Genomic DNA, 22,035 nt, shown 5'->3' on the forward strand with positions numbered 1-22,035 from the left:
TAAAGTAATAGACTTTACTACAAGTTTTTTTTTTAATTAATTAGATTTCATCAGGCATCATAAATTTCAGTCCAATAGCAAGCCATTTTCAAATGCATTTTTCTTTAGGACTTTAGGTACAGAGCAGTAACCCCTAAAACTAATTGGGTAAACAGTTAACACAAAAAACACGTCTCCTATGCCTCGTAGTGCCCTTAAAATTCCAATTTCTGTTTTGTAATGAAGAGTTCATTAATCATTCATCTTTAATAGATTATGCAAATCGCACGACATAAAATCAACAAGATCAATGGCAGCGTGAATTTTAATTGGCCCAGGAAAACATTGCTGGGAATGAGCATAATCTCCAGCTCTATCCAATGAGAGGGAGTAATTTATTCAGAATTGGCTCTCAGTGTAAATGCGTAGGGTAATTTAGCACCTCCTTTAACTCTGTCCTTATTCTTATTTCCAGTTTATCACATGCGAGTACACCATAACATTACGTTTTTGCATCTTTGAACTGCTTTTCTTGCTTTTTTTTTTTTAATAAATGAAGTTATTACTGCCAAAAGTCATTTAGAATACGACATGGAACAGTTAATATATAAGACTCTCAAGATATGTCATTTGAGCCTAGACATTCTGAAAAAGCTTTAGAACATAATTACAACTGTATTTTTTTTTAGGTTATTTAGGTTGCCAGGGGTAAGCATTCTCATCATGCATGCATAAACCGACACCGTTGTGAAATCATTAACAACAATAAAACCTTAAGCAACCATTTGAAAATCTCTCCACCATGGCCATTTCCTACGCTCTACCAGAAGCAAGAGGTGGTCTGCACTAAGACCCCCGGTGTGTCCCGTCCCAGGTGCAAGAAAGGCCACCTGCCATGAGGGTGCTCCCTAGACCGAGACTGCTTTCATACAAAGGACAAAAACACACCTTTCTTCTCCAGAGGCCCAACTTTCTGGAGGGAACTCTACCTCCCACATATTACCGAGGGGGGGGAAAAAGCCCTTTCTTCTCACATAACATTATCCAGCTATCATTTGAGAAGGGGGCACAGCAATTTTCAATCATCCTGTCCTCCGCCCACACAGAACTCATTGGCTTTGATGGCTCCTGCATAATTATGTGAATTTTATTAAAAGCTCAGCGTATTAATCTCAGCACGACAGTTGGCTATCAGTAAACTTAACCTTCTCTGAGGTAATAACAGCCGCAACAATGAAACAATATTTCAATTAGCAAGGCTGACATTAACCACCGCATACCACAAGGAAAAAAAATGCCTCGGCATTAAAAGGCCAAACCGTGCTAGGCCGCCATATTTCTTTCTGAGAACTATGAGCTGAAGAAAACATTTCAGTACACAATGGTGAAGTAGTAAAACAATTCATTGGTTTTTGAACAGTGACACCGGCCAACAAATCTCCATAATCACTTCTTGCATGCAAGTAACAGCGCCTGTCTGTTTCGATTGCTCCTTTCTTACACGGCCCCTCAGAGCAGGCAGCACTAATCCATCCACTTTAGATCAACATGTCACATTCCACTCTCACCTGTCCGCTCAACTTAAAAAGCTCACTTTACCACATAAAACAGTCACATAGTCTAGAATATGAACATAATATGCCAGTATTCTAACGGTCAGCCAGGACGGTGGATCCAGCGCTCTTACCTGTCACTACCGGGTAGCTCTGTGACACGCTGGAGCCCAAATCTGAGCTGACGCTGGTTGACAGACTGGGCTTGACTTCGTCCAGTCCAGGGTTCAGTGCTGGTAGCGAGTATTCATTAGCCTGCCAATGAGGGGAGGGGACACTTTAAGTAGATATATCTTGGGATCCAAGCATCACTTTTAAGGTGTCCAATTAGAAAGCTTTCTTCCTCTGAGCTGCCAGTCCTGTATTATTTTATTTCTCTCTTCTTTTTATGATATTTCTTATGATTTAAGGAAAGTGGATTTAATATAGCGGCGGCTCAGTCACTTGACTTTGTAAATGGGCACCTGAAATCCAGTTGTACTAAACTTGCACATTACTTTTATTTCCCCCAGTCAGTGCATGTGGGTTTTGGTGGAGTTAATGTGAACCGTGTGTGCATACATTAAGGATGTGAGCGGGACAGAGAGTAGGATTTGGAACAGACTGAAAGGAAGGGGTGTCAGCTGTCTCTTTGTGCTTGACTGCAGTCATTCCCCTGACCAGCCAAGGGAGGAGACGGGTGCGCTTTGTTCGATTACCAACATGGCCTCGTTTCGAGACCATTTGTAATTGTTTTCTTTAGGATGAGAAAATGATGACACGAACATAATCCCGAAACAGCTTTCTGTTATAATTTTTAAATGCTAAAACATTGACGCTTACATTTGTTGGATTAAGTTGCATTTGAGGTCATTTGTGGTACTATGGTTTTCTTTAAATAGATTTCTTTGTAACGAATGCAACAAATTATAATAGATTTCCGGCTACCATTGTTCCTTGCGAATTAAACTGTGAGCGTACATATGTTCGTATACGTCTGCGTGCATGTGTGCGTTCGTGCATCTGCGCACCACAATAGGGCCGGTGTCCCAATGGGAAATGCTGTGACCCCAGACTTGTCTGTCTCTATTCCAGATAAACTCTAATTGTCTGCTACAAATGTTCAGTTGGCCAGTAGCGGATGTTCCTCTCTATTTGGTCTGGCCTCAGATGCACAACAGCTATTTTATCATGCAGAAAGGGGCAAGTTGGGCGTGGGGCAACTGAAGAGCCATCTGAAAAGGATGACCAAATGGCTGGCAGAAGTGTGGGAGGGGTGAGCCCATTGAGTTTAGCATTTTCAAAATGGCTTTTTAATGCCCGGCCTCACACACCAGACATGGCTAATAGGTCCACTCTTTCAAGAGTTAAAAAGGGGGCACAAAAACGGACCAATAAATGGGAATGTAGTCTGATTAATATTATATTAAATTAAAAGTGATTTTTCTGGACTGTTCCAGGGCTGTTTTATCCCTCTTGTTTAGCCTCTTTCCTTGCCTTTTTTAATACCTTCTTAGCTTCTCTTTGTGATTGCAAGTCATTTCCAATTCGTTTTGGTATTGATCTTCCAGTAGAAATCAGTTTTGTAATTAGCTGCAAATTAGGCCCTCTACTAGGGGTGAGGGCTGTCCCCCTGATTTATCACCAGTGTAATTCTCTGCGATCGGAGAGAAATTAAAATGAACTCAATTAGGCCACTGCTTTTGCTTTATGGGCCTCTACTTGGAGTTTCAAGGGAAAAATTAATAGTCACTGGTTGTTTGATAGTATAATGAAAGTAAATAAAGCTTATCTCCTGTAATAAGCCGAAAGCTTTAAATAAGAGCTTGTATATACAAGGTGGAGTTTTTTTAAAATTGTTTTTCACAGCATAATTTTTCATGAGACTGAAGATTTGTCAATTATTTTTTGTATTCGTATCAGCGGATTCATGTTGATGTGCAATTATTAAAAACTACATTAATCTGGCTTTAATGCACCTTACACTATTTAATGCATATATTAGTGATGCTTGGGCAAGATGCATCAGTTAACATTTGTCTGGGATTAAATCGAATGGTGACTTGATTTCACTAGTTCATCTTAAGAAAAATAAACATCTGTCGGTTCGAATGAGCTCTGCTGTCCGCACACACTCCGTTTTAAAATGAGTACCGCAAACAATCTCCAGATTTTTTGTTTATGAATTAGTTTGTTAGTATGCGTCCATTTGCCTCAATATTACTAACCTGCTCTGGCTTGATGTGTTCTGACGTAGGGAAGACGTCGGGGTATGACGGCCGCTCAAACACCCGATCCAGAGCCTCCAGCTGCTGTTGAGTGAAGGCATCAGCCCTCAGGTGCTTCCGTAAACTCTCCACACTACCCTGAGAATCACTGTTTGGGCCAGAGCCATCTGAACCATCTATGAGAGGAGAGAGGGACAAGGCCACATGCTAGTACCAGTCGTTATGGTCCCGTTTCTCCCCAGGACAGGCACCCCATCCCGCCCTCCCCGCACCCACACAACAGCTACGTCTAGTGCTGTAGTGCACCTCTCAGCACCGCTGGATGAAAGACTGGAGTATATCAGCTCAAATTCAGTCAGTGCTAGCCTCAAACCGATCCTAATAGCTGTGGAAAGATAGAGCACATGAGGCTGGGAGAGAAAGAGAGGGAGGGAAAGATGTGGACGGTGCAAAGTGGGAGAGAGAAGACCCACACCTCCCCCATCCCAGATCGGCATCAGCACCGTCATCATCTGATAGGCCTGCAGTAATTGATGGATTACCTTCAGAGCAAACATATACTTGTTGGGAACGCCATGTGTTTTAGCGTGAGCCACCTTGTTCTCTTTCCCGTCAGTGGGCTGGTGGAAAATGGAGAGCTATTATTTAAAAGGCACAATTTCCTTTAGAATGTAATGCTGCTTTCACTTTCAGATTGCTTTTCCCTGGAAAAATGGGAGGCCAGTGCCGGCTTGAATACAATTACACAGCTTGACTGCCAGCTTATGCATTTCCCTCCATCTCGCTCTCTATAAACAAATGAACAGTTTCCCCTCAGACCGTGACCTCATCACCCTGCCGAAGCAGGTAGCCTTCTTTCCCCGGCTCCTCATTTTGCTATTCCGGAAGCCCTTCCGCAAACATTCGGCAAACGTTCGTGCAACCTCGGCAGTCGGGCCGGCAGCCTCCCGCCTCCCGTGTTTCTGGTGGTGGAGGGGCTTTTTTTGCTCCCTTACAAATCTGTCATTCTAAATTTGCAGCAGATTATGTTCTCTCCTCGGCGAGAGCGTAGTGATATATGATATGCAAGGCCCCTATTGATTGCCTGATCTGGTGGCAGGAGAGAGGCGAAATGAACTTGAAATGAACATCATGCCTCAACTCATTGTGCGTATAATACTCTACTTAATCCCACATTTTTCTGTGCTATGGAATTCAATTGATCAATCATGTTCCACTGATAGTACCATTTCAGGGGGTTTATTGCCATTCTACCCACCAGCTTGACCTTTTTTCAATGGCTGAGGCCACAGGATGAACTGACTTTTAGGAGAAATAGATCCACAGAGAGGTCTGATAAGAGACTGGGAGATATTACGTGTGTGTGAGTGTGTATTTAAGCTACACTGAGGTGACATTTTTTCTCTTCCTATTAATTCCAGTTGTGGTTGTTTTGTTGTGTTTTTTCTTTTCGTATTATCTGAGTAATTTTTTTTGATCAGAGGCTTTTTTTATAGACAGTTCCCTTGGGGGCCTTCTATAAGTCTGTGTGTTGTTGCCATATAAACCTCAATTGTTCTCTTTGGTACAGAAAATAGAGTCATTAATTACTTTCTATCAGCTGGTCTAAGTGCAAACTGCGATCAATAAGCAGGCGTTCGTCATTTGCTTCGGTGCAGCATGTTTCCCATACTCAAAAGCCCAAAGCGCGCAGGGCCGCTAGTTGACACAGGGGACGGAGCCGCGGTTTGAGCTGTGGGGGCTGGGCTGCTCTCCATTACGTTACAGTTAGGGGAGATTTAGGTTAGATCAGCATTTCTCACTGGAGTTTTTTGAACGTTTAACAGAGAGTCAGTCTGAATGTGGTGATGCTGTCTAGACTATGTACAGTATATGGCTCCTGTTTTCATCAGTGCTCGTGCTATATTGATTTCATTTGAACACTTGAGTGTGTTTGTTTTGACATCCCACTGCATTAGCACTCTGGTGCTATGGGACTAGAGCTCTGTCAGATCAGATAACCAGAGTCCATAAAACAGGCCTCCCCTGGGCTTCCTCCTCTGGAGAGTCCAGTTCAAATAAAACTAAGAACAAGAGACAGTCAAGGGCTTATCATGGTGAACTTGTCATTTTAATAGATGCACTGTACGTAGTCAATGTCCGTACATGTAAGTGCTTTTGTATATTTTAAAGTGGAATGTCCTAAATTTGTGATATGAACTCTGAGGGAATATATTAGGTTTAGGACGTGTGTGTTTAGGGTTGACCGGGCAGGTGTGACATACTTTTAAGAGAACAGTGCTGAGCTTCCTGCTTTCATCTCATCAGATAAGGCTGGTTTGGATGAGGGAGCTTTTTGAAAAGCAAATGAGGGTCTCGTGACCCCTGTGACCCTTGACCTGATATCACACATCCACTCATATAGGGGTAGTTCACCCAAAAATAAAACCTCTGTCATCATTTTGCTGTGACTTTCTTCTGTTAAAATGTTTTGAAGAATTGTTTCAATGTTTGGGACCCTATTGACTTTCAATGTATGGATTTAAAGAAAAAATATAAAGGTTTTAAACAACATGAGGGTGAGTAAATAATAGAATTAAAATTTTTGGATGAACTGTCCCTTTAAGCCTGAAGTTGAGTGTTCCTATTGAAATTTTTTTTTTTATCTAACGAAAAAGTAACTTTTTTATACTTGCTCAAAAACTAGGAATTTGTGTGGGTATGCACTCATTATATAGGCTGGAGAAGCAAATAGGAAAAGAGGCTTGGCACCCCTATTTATGAAATCTACGGTGCGGCAAGGCTGCACAGCACATAACTAAATCAGAAGAAGACGAGACAATGGGAGAAAGAACAAGAGAGAGATGGAAGGAGAGAAAGAGCGAGGTGGCAGCAGCAGCAGCTGCACAACCGGGGTTGTTAATTTCCTGTTATGTTACAGCGTGTTTAAAGGCTTTATTAATTCAATTTAGCGTTGCTGAGCAGTGTGCAGGCTGCAAGTAGGAGCTGCGCTTTCTCTCCTTTTTTCTTTTCTCAGGCTACCGCTGTCATCATGGGTTTCTCCTCTCACCCATACTGTACTCACACCCGGTCCGTCATTTAGCACATCGGCCTCATGTGACGCAACGTTCTGGAACGCAATTAATGAATGCGTATCTCCCTCGCTCTCGCTCTCTTTCCTTTTAAAATCTGCGTAATGCGGCGCACCATTAATTCTCAGCATCAGCGTTCATAATTGACTTTTCCCTGACATGATTCCTCCTCGAGCGAACCACCCTGTCCTTAGATGTTTTCGTGCTGCAGATTTTCACGTTTGAGCTATCGGCCAGGCCGGGGCAGCGGGTCTGCTTGAATGCAGATGTATCAGCCGAGCGGGGGCATAGACCTTTTGTGTCCTTTGATAAGGAGCCCGGCACCTTCTTCTCTGCTGGTTACGCTCGGCAGCCTCTTTCAAATCTGGTCTTTCTCTTTCATACAGAGGCTATCATCATGATGAGATCGGTGGGATGTTCTTATTCGATTTAGACTGAGGCCAATCCATTTCTTGGTTTGGATGTATTTCATTTCTATTCTTTTTTAAAGTAGAATCCATATTGACACAATAGAATCTCACAGGCCATGAAATGGAAGCACAGGTTAAAGCATTCTCGCTGTGGGCCAAACTATTTTAGCATGGGGATTTGAAGTGTGTTGTCGCTCACTCTCAAAGCAATACTTTTAGATGAACAAACAAGCTATAAGTGAAACTTTTGCGTTCTTGTACCACAATGGCACGGATGTAATCTCTTTATCGTGCTAACGTCAAATAAATATGCGGCTAGGTCTTATAAATCAACCCACTTTCATTTCTTTCATGTGAACGCACGCTCCCACAGCTGATTCAAGCGTCAAGTCTGTGTTTTCGCACGCAATTTATTGCAATCGGCCTGCTCCCTATGTAGGTTATGTTTGGTTTCATACAGATGGAAGAGAGCCGGGTTACACAAAACGGGTGAGAACAAAACAGCGTGGAAATACGCAACTTGTGCCTGTACCGCTAGTAATTAACTCAGTTCATTCATTTGTGCCATTTTGTAACAAAGTATTAACTTTGACAAATGAGAAATCCCAAACAAGCTTAATTTCCCTCTTTTGCCATTAATGCATTTGGCAAGAGAAGCATTCTATTTTCCATAATGAGATACACAAATAAATCTGGCAATGGATTGAAGGGCCTGTGAAGGCAGCAATAAGGTTGAGGCGCATTCTCTGTGCTGGCATAATTGGTATCACTGCTTGCAGACATATAAACCAATCTTTACACAGATAGGGCTGTGTCTCTCTCTTCCCCTTTAGGCTATTTCTTTTGTCTCCTCAATAGCTTGCACATCCATGATAGAGGGAAGGGGTGCTAATTTGTGAATTAATAGCTTTTCTCTGCAGAATTGCAAATTCTCTTAAATGTCACTATGTTCAACTTGCGGGGAGCTATTGCCACCAAAGAACTAATCTTGGGAGGCTCCCAACCCAAACCCCTACCCCTACCTCCTTCTCCCTCTCTCCCTCCCTTCCTCCGACGGTCCATGCTTCGCCGAACGTCACCCGTAGCCGGCGAGTAACACGCTACTTTTAATTTGCAATAACACATGAAAATGACAGATTAATGACTCTTATGACACCTGTGTCCCTGAAGCTCCTCTTGCAAAGACCTGGTGTACATAACGCGTGTCACACTACATTATCTCCATATCACTCTTGTAATGGGGGACCCTTTTTTTTTTTAAAGGGCACTAGCATCATCAAATATAAAGACTGCGGAAGCCTACATCTTTTAAATCAAACGCTAACTCATTACACCACCCCAGAACTGGCTGGTTTTAACCTCATTTCACACGTTACGTGTTTCAAAGTGCATCTGCACAGCTCTTCCTAAAATCGGATTAGCATATTTCTGTTATGTCATCATCTAATGAAGGGAAGATTGGCTGCGCCCAGCCAAATAAGGCTCAGGTAGCCCAAGGCTGCTGGGCTGCTATGAAATTGAAACCATACACTGGCTGTCGCTCTGCCTCCCTGATGTCTCGGTGTGAAATAAGGGCTAAGTTTAAATAACACAAAGCTTTTTAGACATTTGGCACTGTATCAAATTACCAGCCATGAGCTCTTCATCAGGGACACGGCATGACATATGCCCTACAAATGTCTCGGTACACCTTGAGAGACCTGCATAAGGTTGTGCGATGCCAGAGGAGGGAAACACATTGGCAACGATGGGAATATTTACTCTAGTCGTTATAATGAAAGGCAATCCTCGCTGAAGCAGTATTAAATTTGATATTGTGCACACAAGTAAACTCGTGTTTTCCCGCCTAGTGTTTTATGATGCAATTACACTCAAGCCCTTCATCCACTCTTCACGTTGTGTCAGTTCTAATCAAACTAGGAATAACTACCGCCGCTGCCGTTTAGCTGGGTAATCCCCTCTCGCTTATGTTATGTCCCTTCTCTGTTTTTAGGAGCAAACGGCCTATGACAGTGACAGAGGAAAAGCCCCACGACGGTCTCGGTAAGAGCTTTCCACGCTGTAGCAAATGTGATTTGCCACAGTCGCTTTCTCACAGTGTTTATATATGATCCAGAGCTCTCTCCATAAAGATATCATTAAGCGTCAGTGCGCTCAGTCTCATCCCCCTCCCCTCGACACACAACCCTACACGTACACATGCACACACACACTCACACACACCCTCACAGAGCACTTGATCAGACTCGAGTGGCTTGTGATTGAGCAAGCAAAGAGAAGGTGGGCTAACGGAACTTACAATATCCTATTTTCCTCCCATCCAAGTGGTTGCCACTCCAGAGAACTAAAGAGATGGAAACATAAAAGAAGCAAGTAGCCCTGCTTTGATAAATGTTTTAAGAGATAATTTTCAACCACTTCAACCTCCCTTTGACTACAGCACTTTCTGTGTTCCCGTTCGGCCCGGTGCCACATGGATGTTTATTCACTAGCATTCAAAAGGCGATTGTATGAAGAGCCGATCAGCCATTAGGCCTCAGGCGGTATGTGCCCTCTCATTTAGAAAAGGAGAGAGAATGTTGGCATGAGCAGGTTGGCAGCCCCCATTTTGCCGCTATTTCAGTTCTTCAAAACCAAAAAATACACAGCCAGAAAATTGTGAGAAATTAAAACATCAGAATATGTCTTTAGAAGTCAATTATAAATCGCACATCAGGCCGTTTTTGCATTGCATTCTGCATTTCCAGTCGGTTCTGAGCACATTTCCTCATGCATCTCTTGTATTTACATTGCTGATTTCTTTGTCTTCATTTCGTTGACCTGTATTATTTACAAAAAGCATAAAGCCGTATCCCTGACACACTACCTAAGCGTTATGCTGTCATGATTCAGACCAAATGATAGCATGTAGGCATATTCTTGTTTGCGCAGAGCTACTGTATCATCAAATAAAATGTGCTATAGCCGTGCAAACACCATAGTATCAAGCGGCTGAATGAAATAGTCCAATCTGCTTTACTACATAACAAGTCACTTGAGAGCGCTTTTTTCTTTTACAAAATGCTTTGTCCAGTGCTATCAAAATGCCATCTTCATCTCCCCACACAAATTGGAAATTACAGGGGGCTGTAGAGAGGCCTAGAAAAGGAGTGAAAGGGGAATAAAAGCGATGGAGAGAAATCCAGTCTCTTACCATCATCGCGTTTTCTCTTTTCGCCATTGGAGCGAGGGATTCCTAGGATGCCATTAATAGAGTAGGACCCCACAGGGTCATTGGAAGCGCTTGACACAGGTGGGGAGGCTGTGCTGGGCACTGAAAGAGCACAGGAATAGGTTAACGTATATGGAGTGCTCTCAAGATCACCTTAAAAGAGAATGAATTAACATTAGGTCACAGGCATAATTGATGTCATTACAATTTTTATGTTTATATGCAAAATACAGTATATGCTGTCTCACCTATAGTGTGTCCCGCTGTGGTGAGAGGCGTTCCTGTACCGTCAGAGGATGGATGGAAAGGCTGCTGAACTTTGGTTCGAATTATCCTACGAAATGACAGTTAAAAGAACACGATGAATCGAAGTTGCAGCTGGTTGGCTGGATCACTTTACGGTAAGCTTTCACACAGCCTGATGCGACCCAATGCCTGTGTAAAACTCTAGTGTTGTTTTGGGGCCTTGCTATATAGATGCACTGATTCTGTCACAAATAACCAATCTTGGGGTATTAGGGCCAATCATGGAGTAGATGTGCGAGGCAGAGTGGGAGCTACCGCGGAGAGAGTGGATTCAATCAAATGGGATCCCATCTTTAGAAATATGATAAAGTCCCACTACCTCGAAGGTGTGATATGGGGGAAAGTCTTCATTGCACTTTGGTCTGAATGATCTTGCAAACAAAGCATGAAATCACATCAATTCACCTCAATGATGAGCTTCACTGCCTCGAACTGGCCTCAGCTTTAATAATCTCCCTCTCTCTCCCTCTCTCCTTCTTTATCTATCTCAATCTCTCCCTCTATCCTCCTCCTCACTGAAGCAAGTGAAGATTGCTTGTAGAGTGTAGATACTGACTTCCCAGATCCGAAATTTTTTTTTCTAGCACAAACATTCAGGGGTGCCAGTGCGGATGAGGTCCTATTGATTGGGACTTGGGGATAAAAAAAAGTTGGGAATTAGAGGCAGAGAAGAACAGATGCAAATGGAGGGCTATAAATTATATGTGACAGGAAAGCAATAGTGTCTCATTGCTTCACCAAAGCCCACTGCAGCATCTGATGTCTTTAATCTGGGACACGCTTTTGAGAGAAGAAGCTGTCACCTTATTCCAGGAACACATTTATACTCGTTGGCTACACATTTTCACATTTGTATAAACTATAACATGGATGTAAATTTCATTACTAAGGAAATCCTTATTCCGTATGTGCTGATGATTTGAGTGAAGTGAACTGGCAAGATTTAAAAAATTATATTTTTAGTAAAAAAAAAAAAAAAAATCTATATAGCAAAATCTATTTAAGTATTATAAGTATTGTGTGAATTTTTTAACATCCAACCAAACAATGATTTAACCCTACGATTTGCATTAGCCACACAAATTCAATAGCTTGGATCCATGTTCTCGCTATCGAATGAGCTATTTGGAAGGTGTGAATTAATGACTTGCCAGGGTGCTTAGAATTCCCTGTAGAAATATTAAAATATGAATCGATGCTATTGAAAGGACGCTTAGGATTCAGGCGATAGAAGGGCTCAGAACTGGTTGTGTGCCAGTGACTTCATGCTGTGAGGAGGACACAGAGAACACCCCAGACAGTGTGTAATCTTTAATAATTCATGCAGAGAAAATGTGCTTAAAGCTGGGACATCTTCTAATGTCAACAGAGCAGAGGTCAACCTCTTAAGCGCTCAGTGCATGAGGGTCCTGCCTCTGAAGTCTGCTCACTGGTGAGGGAATACTTTTAGACGGTACAAGAACACCTGTTTGAAATGGCACAAGGCTTACAGCTTGACTAGGCGACTGCAGCCTGTGTTAAATGTTCTGTTATGATCATAGGAAGTGTTAAAATATTGTATTTGCATTTTGTTTGCACTTGCCTGCTTTCAGCAGTATCAAAGTTAAAGAAGAGTGTTCTAGTGTTTACTGTAACAAATCCAATTTTATTCAATAATACAGGCAAGTTTTGAAATGATTAGCTCAGGTACTTTTATCCTATATGTGTTCCTTGAGCACAGAAAACCCAACTTTGTATGATTCAGAATAGCAGTTGAAATAAATTCCAGCTACATCATTATACATATTAATTTTATACATAAACAGAGGTCCTTACAATGGCCTCCTCTGAGATGACAACTTGAACAACATTGGAAACGAAGGTTTATTGGCTCTTCTTTCATGTCATTAATGCAGATTAAAAATTTACCGCATACATGTGTTGAGACCTGTTCAAATTGCCCTTTTTAAGCAGCCATAGTGCATGAAATGAATTTTTTCAGCCTCACTCTTTTTTTTTTTCCCTAGGAAATGTCTTGTGTGGGTCGGCCCATGATCTCTCTTCAGCTCATTAAAATGTAATGCTGCTGGCCAGCTCTATGGAACAGTGCCTCCTAACCAAAGTTCATTACTCCTGCTTGCAGGTAGGCCTTTTTCACCTTGTTCTTCCACTCTTCCGCCCCCCTCCCACCACCACGACTCCATCTCACTTGGGATAGTCTTGCTAGCCTTTGTATTTTAATGAGAAATAAGAAAAAGAATGGTAACTAATTGTTAGGACTTTTTATTTTCAGCTGACTGATTTAATGTAGGTAGGCATAAGCAAAGTGGGGCTGCATGTGATCTGCCTTGCATTATTTATGATAACATAAGAACTAAATGACAATGACTTGTTTGTTAGTCCTTGCTAAGTTTAATAGCTCACTGAAATTGCTGAGGTAGAAGCCCAGTTACACACCCACAATATTTCAAATTATTACATAATTTTACTACACTATTCTTGTTTAATAATAATAATAATTATTATTATTATTATTATTGTTGTTGTTATTTTTTATAGTTAAAATAAGTAGAAAATATAAAAAAATACACATCGCCTTTTTTCAAACCCGTTTAAATACCTTAACTTTTTTTTTTTGTCTTGCGTACTATATATATATTAGAACTACTGAGATTCCGTATAAGGCAGTTATGTCTAGTCGCGTATTTCCCAGTGCAACTGGATCTGGTTACAGAGTATTGATTGGTTTTCAGCGGGGCAGATGTGATTTTCGCGACCTCAACTATAGATCCTCTGCAGGCTGTGGACAGATTTGGGATTGAATTGCACATTTGAGACCACCCCGAGAGCAAGAATTAAAAAAAAAAAAAAAAACGTCACCCATTGAATACGCATTGTCAATTGGAAACGATGTGTAGTTTTCTGTACAAGGCCTCTAAAGGGTTTTCAAATTAGCTGATGATAATTTGGCCGTAAGTGTTAGGAGTCGCCGTTTTAATAACAGTACTGCTGAAGGTCAGTAGAGAACGGAATTAATAGTTCTGTTCTGTCTTGGACATCATGCTTTCAAATTAATTCGAAATTTCAAAACTGAAAATCGAAATTCAAATGGCTTTACCTGTTTATAGATGAAACACTTGGTACTGTGTCGTTGTCACAAACGCCCTCGGCCAGGAGTCGGTCTCTGATCTCCCAGGCGAACATTGTGGGATTCTGCCGCTTGTATTCTGCGATTTTATCCACAACTTTGGGCGTCGCCACTTTTGGTTTGGAACCCCCAATAACTCCAGGTTTAATACTGCCGGTTTCATAGTATCTGGAAAAAGATGAACGATAATTCGTTATTTAAAAAATTCCTTACATGTCAGAGTACTGGGTTTTTTTTCTTCTTCTTTGTTTGCTAGCGTGTGGCATTGAGCATATTTATAAACAGTGCGTTATGGATACGGGTCATAAATAGGCTAGTTATATAATCTGTTAATTTAATATATTTAATATATTTATTTATTTATTTATTTGAGTTTTAAATTATCATGTGTGATTTTTCTTCCCAACCCTTGCTGACGGGAAAATGTGTCATTTTTATTTTAACACCTAGGCCTAGCCTACATTTGATATGTTTTCCGTGTTGAATCATTAACGTTCGTATGCTGCGATCTAAAATCGTAATCATCCATTTATCAAACGGTTTCTTTAGCGACTGATGTGTCCCATGCACCCCACGATTAATACATGCCACCAACACATATCTCATAATTTCTAAGGAACATTTAAAGTGCAGAATACCTTATAAGATCCTTTTGATAGCTGAAAAATATTTCAGAAAATTCAAAAATCTATAACAGTTTCCTAGAAAACATATCCTTCCTCCTCAACAATGAATTTAAGGTCAGAAATGTTTAATATTAGACCTTTTCACTAAAAGGGAAAAACTTACTAATACGACAAATCACAGTACAATAATGTTTAAGATGTTTATTTACATGAAGCAAACATTTCATTACTATTGTTATTTCTACACGTGTAGGCCTATAACTGGACAAATTTACTACATCTGTACTTTTTCGTACCTTCCGAGAATTTTGCTGACACAGCCATGGCTGACCCGTAGTTGTCTTGAGATGTCACAAGGTCTGACTCCTTGGTGCGCGAGCTCCACGATTCTTTGCCTGACCACGTCAGGTAGGGGTCTGCCATTCACAAACACCCCTCCTAGCTGGTTCACACCGCCGTGCCCTATATGGGATACAACAACACAGACACAAAAAGCATAACATTACATACATATAGAAAGATAGGCTGCGCCGTTAACATGGCTACCATACAGAAGCGTTTAATTTTCTCTTTCTCCCCTCACCCTTTCTCTCTTTCTCCCTTTTAACACTCTCCGCATGGAAGCGCGCACGCACACACACACATACCTGTGCCCATGTGGACAACGATAAACAATAAGATAGTTAGGCTATAATGTTTATCTTAACTAAGAAACATGATGGAAAATGTATCCGTAAAAGGTCTTGACGTCCCAGTTCTTTTTATATTTATTTGTACTGTTTTTGTTGTTGTTGTTGTACTATGACAATATAAAAAAAGGCTATTGAAAGGTTCACGCGGCGACAGTTAATGTTTTCCTCATAAAGTTAAAACAAATTAATTTTGCACGTTGGACAGTAGTTTTTAATTTATAGTTAGTTCAATTAATTTCTTTATGTTTATAGATATATTTTGTCAGCACAATAGCACGATAAATATCTACTATTGTAATAATAATAATAATAATACAAACATAACCATCTTTTTATACGCACTCATGATTGTAAACACTGCAAACGTCATGTGCTATTCTACCCATAAGACCCGCTGCAGTTAGGTAGTATTTTCCTCTACTATTCCATTGCAGCCAAACACATGTCGCATAGATTATGTTTCAACCTGTTTAATTTTCCTTGCACGATTATTGTAAATAATTAAAAAGAGCTTTGATAACTCATATTACAACCATGGAGTAGGCTACTGCAAAATAATTAAGAATTAATTATTTAAATTAGACCCAGGCCTTCCGTCATCTTGTTACAATACGGTGTTTTCAACAAATATCGCACAAACAACTCTTTCAAATTATTATGGCAAACATCAGGCATTTTCTCTGATTTTTAAAATGTAGAGCATATTTATTTCCATTAGAAATTCCTCGCTTTAAAATGCAGAGCTTTTAAAGACAGTGTTTTGTATAATAATTTAATCTTTTGCAATTCATCTGGTATTATTGTGTTGGCACATGTTAGACATTTCTGGCGATTTTGATTTATATTTATATTCTTGCTGTAACTACATCTGTTGCCATCCCACATGTACCGGTAATTTACTCAGATAATGAAGTTAAAAATAATAAATGTATTGTTTATAATATCATAATCATTTACGTTTTACATACAAGGCAGAATAATTAATTTAAAATTAAGCTAAATATTGTAATCGACTTTTTGAACAAACGATTTAAAGGCCGCTAAATATAAGAAGCGATCGTATTTTTATTCGCGGTGACTACTTTTCGTATTCGCTTTACTGAGCGTCAAAGTATAAAAATATTTAAACAATAATTTCCTACATTTCTTGTAAGAGCTTTGGAAAACTTAGTAAGAGTAAATAGCTTAACGCGCAAAGGTTATATAGTCTTACAAAGCCAACTCTACCGAAACGATGAACAATTTAGACTTTATTTATGCTAACCGAGGTAGAGATTTTTAAGGAAAATACTGATATTTTACTCACGGTGCATCGCCGAGAAGGGGTCTGCTTTGCAGTGAATATCCATGGGATAGCAAAGGAAGGAAAGATAATCGACTGAGGTCGCCGTCTCGCCTTGATTATGTAGCTTTAATTGGAATTAATAAAGATCGCTATCCGTTAAAAGCGCAGTGCTTCCGATGCCAGTGAACAGAAGTTCTTCAGCGCGCGACGAACTTTATCTCGTGCTGATCAGTCCATTCAGTGAAGACACGAGGCTGGTCAGGTGCAGATCATGTCCTGCACTGGTCTCTCAAAAAAAAATATTTTACGCAGGAACGTTAGCGTAATCAGTCGTTCAGTTAATATTTGTTAGCTACATATTTAAGGGAAAGCAAACATTAGTGGTTGCGTCTCCTCCAGTGTCCTCTGATGAAACTGCAGTGTAAATTCCTCGATATTGGAGAAGCGTTTCTGGTAAAGTCTGAGGGGTACAGTCAGATTCGAGCGGGGATGACAGGAAAAAACATGGACACGGCGAGTGTCTCTCGGTCCCCCTCTCTTCAAGAATGGGATGTGCCTGTTAGAAGCTTTGGGCTGAGACTGAAACCCCTCTTCTCAGTGTGTCTGTTTCTAAAAGCTGCAGTCCACCGCCCCCCTCCTTCCCAGATCCCCCCTCGCATAGAGATGGATGACATGTCAGACAAAGGCAATAGATTCCAACACTTTGTGATTCGCCAACGCAAAAAGCTGGAGCACCAAATGAGGAGGTCTCTTCATCTGACACTTCGGAAGGGGAGGGATGCAAACAGGGAAATGAGCAGAGATGGGTTAAAAAAAATCGAGGAAATTAAAAGACAAGTGGAAAGGAAGCGGTACCAGCAGCGGCCAGGCATCGCGGTATTTCTAAACTGTATGTTGTCAAACTACATGAATCATGTTTGAATCATATTGGTGACCTAAACGTAGACTGAATGTAAAAAATGTTGTGTTGTTGATGGGCATAATGTTGTCAAGATGAGACTATTTTAAGATGAAGGAACGTCTTAATCTTTATAACAATGTTTTCAATTTCTACTGTCTGTTTTTCTTTCAATTAGGTCTTGTCGGGTGTTTTCACATTTTTCCACCGAACATCGATTGTAGGCTAATGCATTGGCGTTAAATAATAAATTAAGCAATATTTTGGCATTTATTTTCTAAAACAGGAAATACGAAAAATGTAAACAATAATATAAAGCATAAATATACGCAATGTACAGATATAAATATAGCCTACAATCTGAATTTCTGACAAATATTTGCTGCATCTGACAGCTATATGACAATCGAGAATTATAAATATTATCATTGCTTTTGGTACTGTAACAACACTACTAAGTTCGCTGGCCTGTCAAATGTGAGTAAAAGGATTGTGTCTTGACCATGCTGTTTGAACTGCTGTCTTGTAGGTATTTCTGTAGATGGCGCTGCTTAGTTTGCTTTATTTGACTGAGGGAGGCTCTTGAAGTTTGTTTTATGGCTACCCAACAACATTTTTGATTGTTGATTAACTTAATGTTTGTTAGTGAGGTAGGTTTTATTTATTTTCTTATTTTTATTTATTTTTCATGTTATTTTTGCTCAGATATATAAGAAAAAATGTTTTGTAGAACTGAAATCGATGGTTGTTCATCGTTGACTCGTGGTTTTGTCCGTTTGTTTATGCAATAGTTAATCACTGAGTGTACCCATGTGCTTCAGTTGACGCTTCGCTATTTTTTATTATTATTTTAGACTCTTCTATCTTTTCGCTATTTTTATTTTAAACCAATTCTATCTATCTATCTATCTATCTATCTATCTAGGCAACATTTCTAATAAATCGATATAAAATGTTTATATAGGTACTTGTCTCAGAAAAAAAAGCTATTTCAGAATAAGTTTTTAGATCCTGGAACATATTGTGATCATGTTTACTTTTTATCACTTTTTAAAGCAGGCGATAAAGTCAGCGTGCTATCGTCTTAAATTTCATATTTTTTTATGAAAAAAAATTATTTTAATTTTTTTAACAGTTAAAATTCAAATACAATGGTATGCACTAATTTTACGCATCGCACTCAGTTATTGCTGTAACTGTTATCACTGTTATCGTTGTTGCCATTATTATTGTTTTTACTGTTTTCTTTTTCTTTCTTTCTTTTTTTGTAAAATTGCACGTACGCACAGATCTGAATTTAAGCACTACAAATGCTGTGTTTAAAACAAAAATGCTTGTAGTAATTAGTAAAAAGTGCTTGACTGAAGAAGGATCTTACAGATTTATGAAGTGTTCGACCTGTGACCGTTGTAGGTTCGGCTAAAAGAACAGGAGGCTATGTTATGTTATGCCTTCAGGTTAAATTTGGGGACGATTCTTCTTTTTGTTAGTATTTTTGGAGGGAGCTTCTGGTACAATATGTAACACCATGGGCTGTAATTTCACACTCGACTACACATTTCCCCTAAAGCTGTTTTTATTTCCCCGCAAGACCCCAGCTTTTTGCCTCCACTCCCTTTTACTATATTAGTTACTTCCTCTGTTAAAAGATAGGAAAACTAATTGCAACTGATCACAGTGGCCATTGAATACTAAAAGCGGGATATTGAGACTTTTTCTGTGCTACAATATAAAATTATATTTCATGTGGCTCCTCGATGTTTATATACACACACACACACACACACACACACACATATATATATATATATATATAGTTTTCCTATAATATTACCGTCCTATCACAGCTGGGCAAGGGAAAAGGTAAATTGCAAGCGTGCCATTTTAAATAAACAAGAAACATGCAAAAAAAAAAAAAAAAATGTAAAGGTCTGGTTTGTTTGAAAACACGTTTTACATTTTGCATTCTTTTTTTAGACCTACCCATGAGGTTTTGGAGAGAGTAATCGAACATGTCAAAGAGAGAGACAGACAGAGAAAGAGAGAGAAGGTGCAGTGGTATAGTGCATCTGTTTTGACAGCCTCTGCTATACGCCACATAAGTTTGTTAGTCAAAGTGAACAGCGATGAACGTCCAATGAGAACGCAGAAAATCACTTCTGTTCCACTATCCAATATTTCTATTCCCACTTTTAAAAAGCCCATAGGTTTCATCTCATTCACTGTAATATTCTCAACGTCACCAATCGATACTTTCCACTCCACTAAACCTGCTGTCCACGTCAGTGTGCTGGAGCTGAATGCAAGTATCCTTAGCTTTTACAGCAGGAGTAACCCATAATGGAATTTTAAGAAGTCTGATACGCTTACTGCGAATTTCAGTCGCCGGATTGTTTTAAAATAGCGTATTTAGTTGTGTTTTTCGAGAGGTATTGAGTTATCACAAACGCCGAAAAAAAAACAAAAAAACAGATTTTTTTCCTTGGGAAAAAAAGTTAGAACTGAAAAAAGTTTAAACAATCTCTGGTCAAGTTTAGAGTAGGCTATCACAGAAATTAAACAGATAGAAGAATTTTGCAAATAACACTGGCATTAATAGTAATAATAATAGTAATGATAATATAATAATAATGATAATAGTGTTTTGCACAATACCTAAATTATACAAAAACTATTTTATCGATAAATTAATTACAATTGAGATGTTTTAAAATCCAATACCTCAATAAACCAAAATATGAAGGTTGCAAAAATTTGACCGCTGTAACCAAAACAACAAAACGGCATTCACAACGCAGTCATGATATCAGCTGTGTCTTTAGATTACCCATTCATGATGTCTATAGAGGGAACAGATGGACCATCAATTGAGTTCTGTCCACAGCATCAGAGATTGATTTTGTACTTGCTTTTAATTTTACCATAATTAATTAGATTATTACAAGTGTTATATTGATCTTCGCATTTACACCCAAAATAGAAAAGTGGATTAGCATATGATCTATGTTTTCAATTAACCGAACATCATAAACAACAACGACAACAACAGTAGCCTAATATTAATAACAACAACGACAGTACTAGTAGTAATAATAATAATAACGTTGGAAATATTCATTTATGTAATGTTAATATTGCCATAAAACTATGCAATCGCAAAAAGGCTGATGTTAGGGGGAAATTAATATTTGAATGATTCAATGGGAGATCCCGTAGTAATACTATTATGGATTACAGTGAGCAGTTATGTCAACACACGGGCCCAGCTAATAACATCGCATAATAGCATAATCCCAGCGTGAATCAGTTGCCACTTTAAATGTACAGATTTACAAGGCAAATGCCAGACTTTTCAGCACGCAAAGAACTACCGTAAGAGCAGACTTGCAACATTATAGGGCGGTCAATAAAGGTTAGTCGCTGGTCAAGTAGTTTGCGTTTGTAAAGTACACCTACTGTATGTTCTTACCTGAGCTGACGGCGACTCACCCCTACCGCTAGAAAATAAACACTCACACTGTTTGGCGAGACGAAAAGAGAGCCCTGCGCTTACCTGATCGACCAGAGCTGTGAGCCATGGCTTTTCCCTGTCTAATGGTCCGTTTCGTCGATGCAGCCCACTAGATCTGTCCGGCCTCCTGCGTTCCCTCCTCGGCTGGGCGTCCAGCCTCTCCCCGCTGCTTTTCACAACCTTTGACCGATCATCCAAAACTAAACGGTTTAGACGACAACAAAAAAAGGAGAGCAACCTCTGCTCCACTGAACTAGATTGATAAAGGAGGGAAAATAGCAATCAAAGCAAATAAAGCGTTGCAGGTGTTATATAAAAAGAATAAAACTTGTCTGCTGGAAGTAAAAGGGGACTGAGAATATGGACATATGCTAAGATCCGCACGCAGGCGTTTACGTGTAGGCTATGGGAGACTCAAAGGTAGGACTTGTACCGATGAATATTCATGATCATTTGAAAATATATCTATATGCTTACGTGTGCACTTATCAGCTTAAAATCTTCTGATCGTGAACTTGAATGAAGTTTGCTCAGAAGTTCGCGTAACGGCTGCGTGAATGGTTGTGATAACTGATTCGTGCTGCTCATTGGCTGAACTTTAAGGTGAACCTGTTCTCAGTAGGAGGGTCTAACTAAATAAACGAGCTAATACGGAATTTGGAATTATGTTAATATGTTACGAAGTCAGATTAAGTACATGTTGTTATATTAAAGCGTTCTGACATGTTTTGTTACTTTGTTACGTGTTTATAAGCGCTCGATTTTTTTTTGTGGGAGGGGGTTGGTGGTTTATATATATAGGCTATATTAAAAATGTACTAAATGTGGGAAATGTAACATTGATACTATGTTGCTGAATAGTTTACCTTGATGTTGCATATTTAATTACCAGGTTAATGCAATTAATGCCTAATGACATATACATTTATTACTGTACATAATATGCAGTTGCCCAGTCACATCACCGTTTCATAAGGCTTTGGGTTAAGAGACTATAGCAACCTTATAGCACAGTAATCCTTATCCCACCCGCCTCACCAGCCGGCAGAAAAAAAGGAAAGGCCAAACTTTTCAGTTGAGCAGTCAAAGGTGTGCTCCCCCTGTCACGGAAACAAGCCAATACTCATTTATTGGGGAAGATATTTGGTTGTATTTTAAA

General features: G+C 39.7%; 1 protein-coding gene across 7 annotated transcripts in view; it reads right to left on the reverse strand.

Moving 5' to 3' along the window:
• The window catches only part of pax2a (paired box 2a), a 28,047-nt gene extending 11,221 nt beyond the window's left edge, over positions 1-16,826 (reverse strand). The window contains exons 1-9 of one of the 7 annotated variants that reach the window (XM_016511399.1): positions 16,489-16,826; positions 14,787-14,964; positions 14,503-14,523; positions 13,835-14,032; positions 10,680-10,765; positions 10,414-10,533; positions 9,520-9,564; positions 3,740-3,915; positions 1,667-1,787 (exon numbers count right to left, since the gene is read on the reverse strand). In XM_016511399.1, the coding sequence (XP_016366885.1) occupies positions 1,667-1,787; positions 3,740-3,915; positions 9,520-9,564; positions 10,414-10,533; positions 10,680-10,765; positions 13,835-14,032; positions 14,503-14,523; positions 14,787-14,964; positions 16,489-16,531 (988 nt within the window). In that variant the 5' untranslated portion in view covers positions 16,532-16,826. Of the gene's footprint in view, positions 1-1,666; positions 1,788-3,739; positions 3,916-9,519; positions 9,565-10,413; positions 10,585-10,679; positions 10,766-13,834; positions 14,033-14,502; positions 14,524-14,786; positions 14,965-16,488 lie in introns of all 7 variants that reach the window. The other 6 variants (XM_016511414.1, XM_016511393.1, XM_016511406.1 and 3 more) reach the window with 6 other exon arrangements.
• Between the last annotated feature and the right edge of the window lie 5,209 nt (positions 16,827-22,035).

Source organism: Sinocyclocheilus rhinocerous, unplaced genomic scaffold, assembly GCF_001515625.1.
Source record: "Sinocyclocheilus rhinocerous isolate Xijiao unplaced genomic scaffold, SAMN03320098_v1.1 scaffold1243, whole genome shotgun sequence".
NCBI lineage: Eukaryota > Metazoa > Chordata > Actinopteri > Cypriniformes > Cyprinidae > Sinocyclocheilus > Sinocyclocheilus rhinocerous.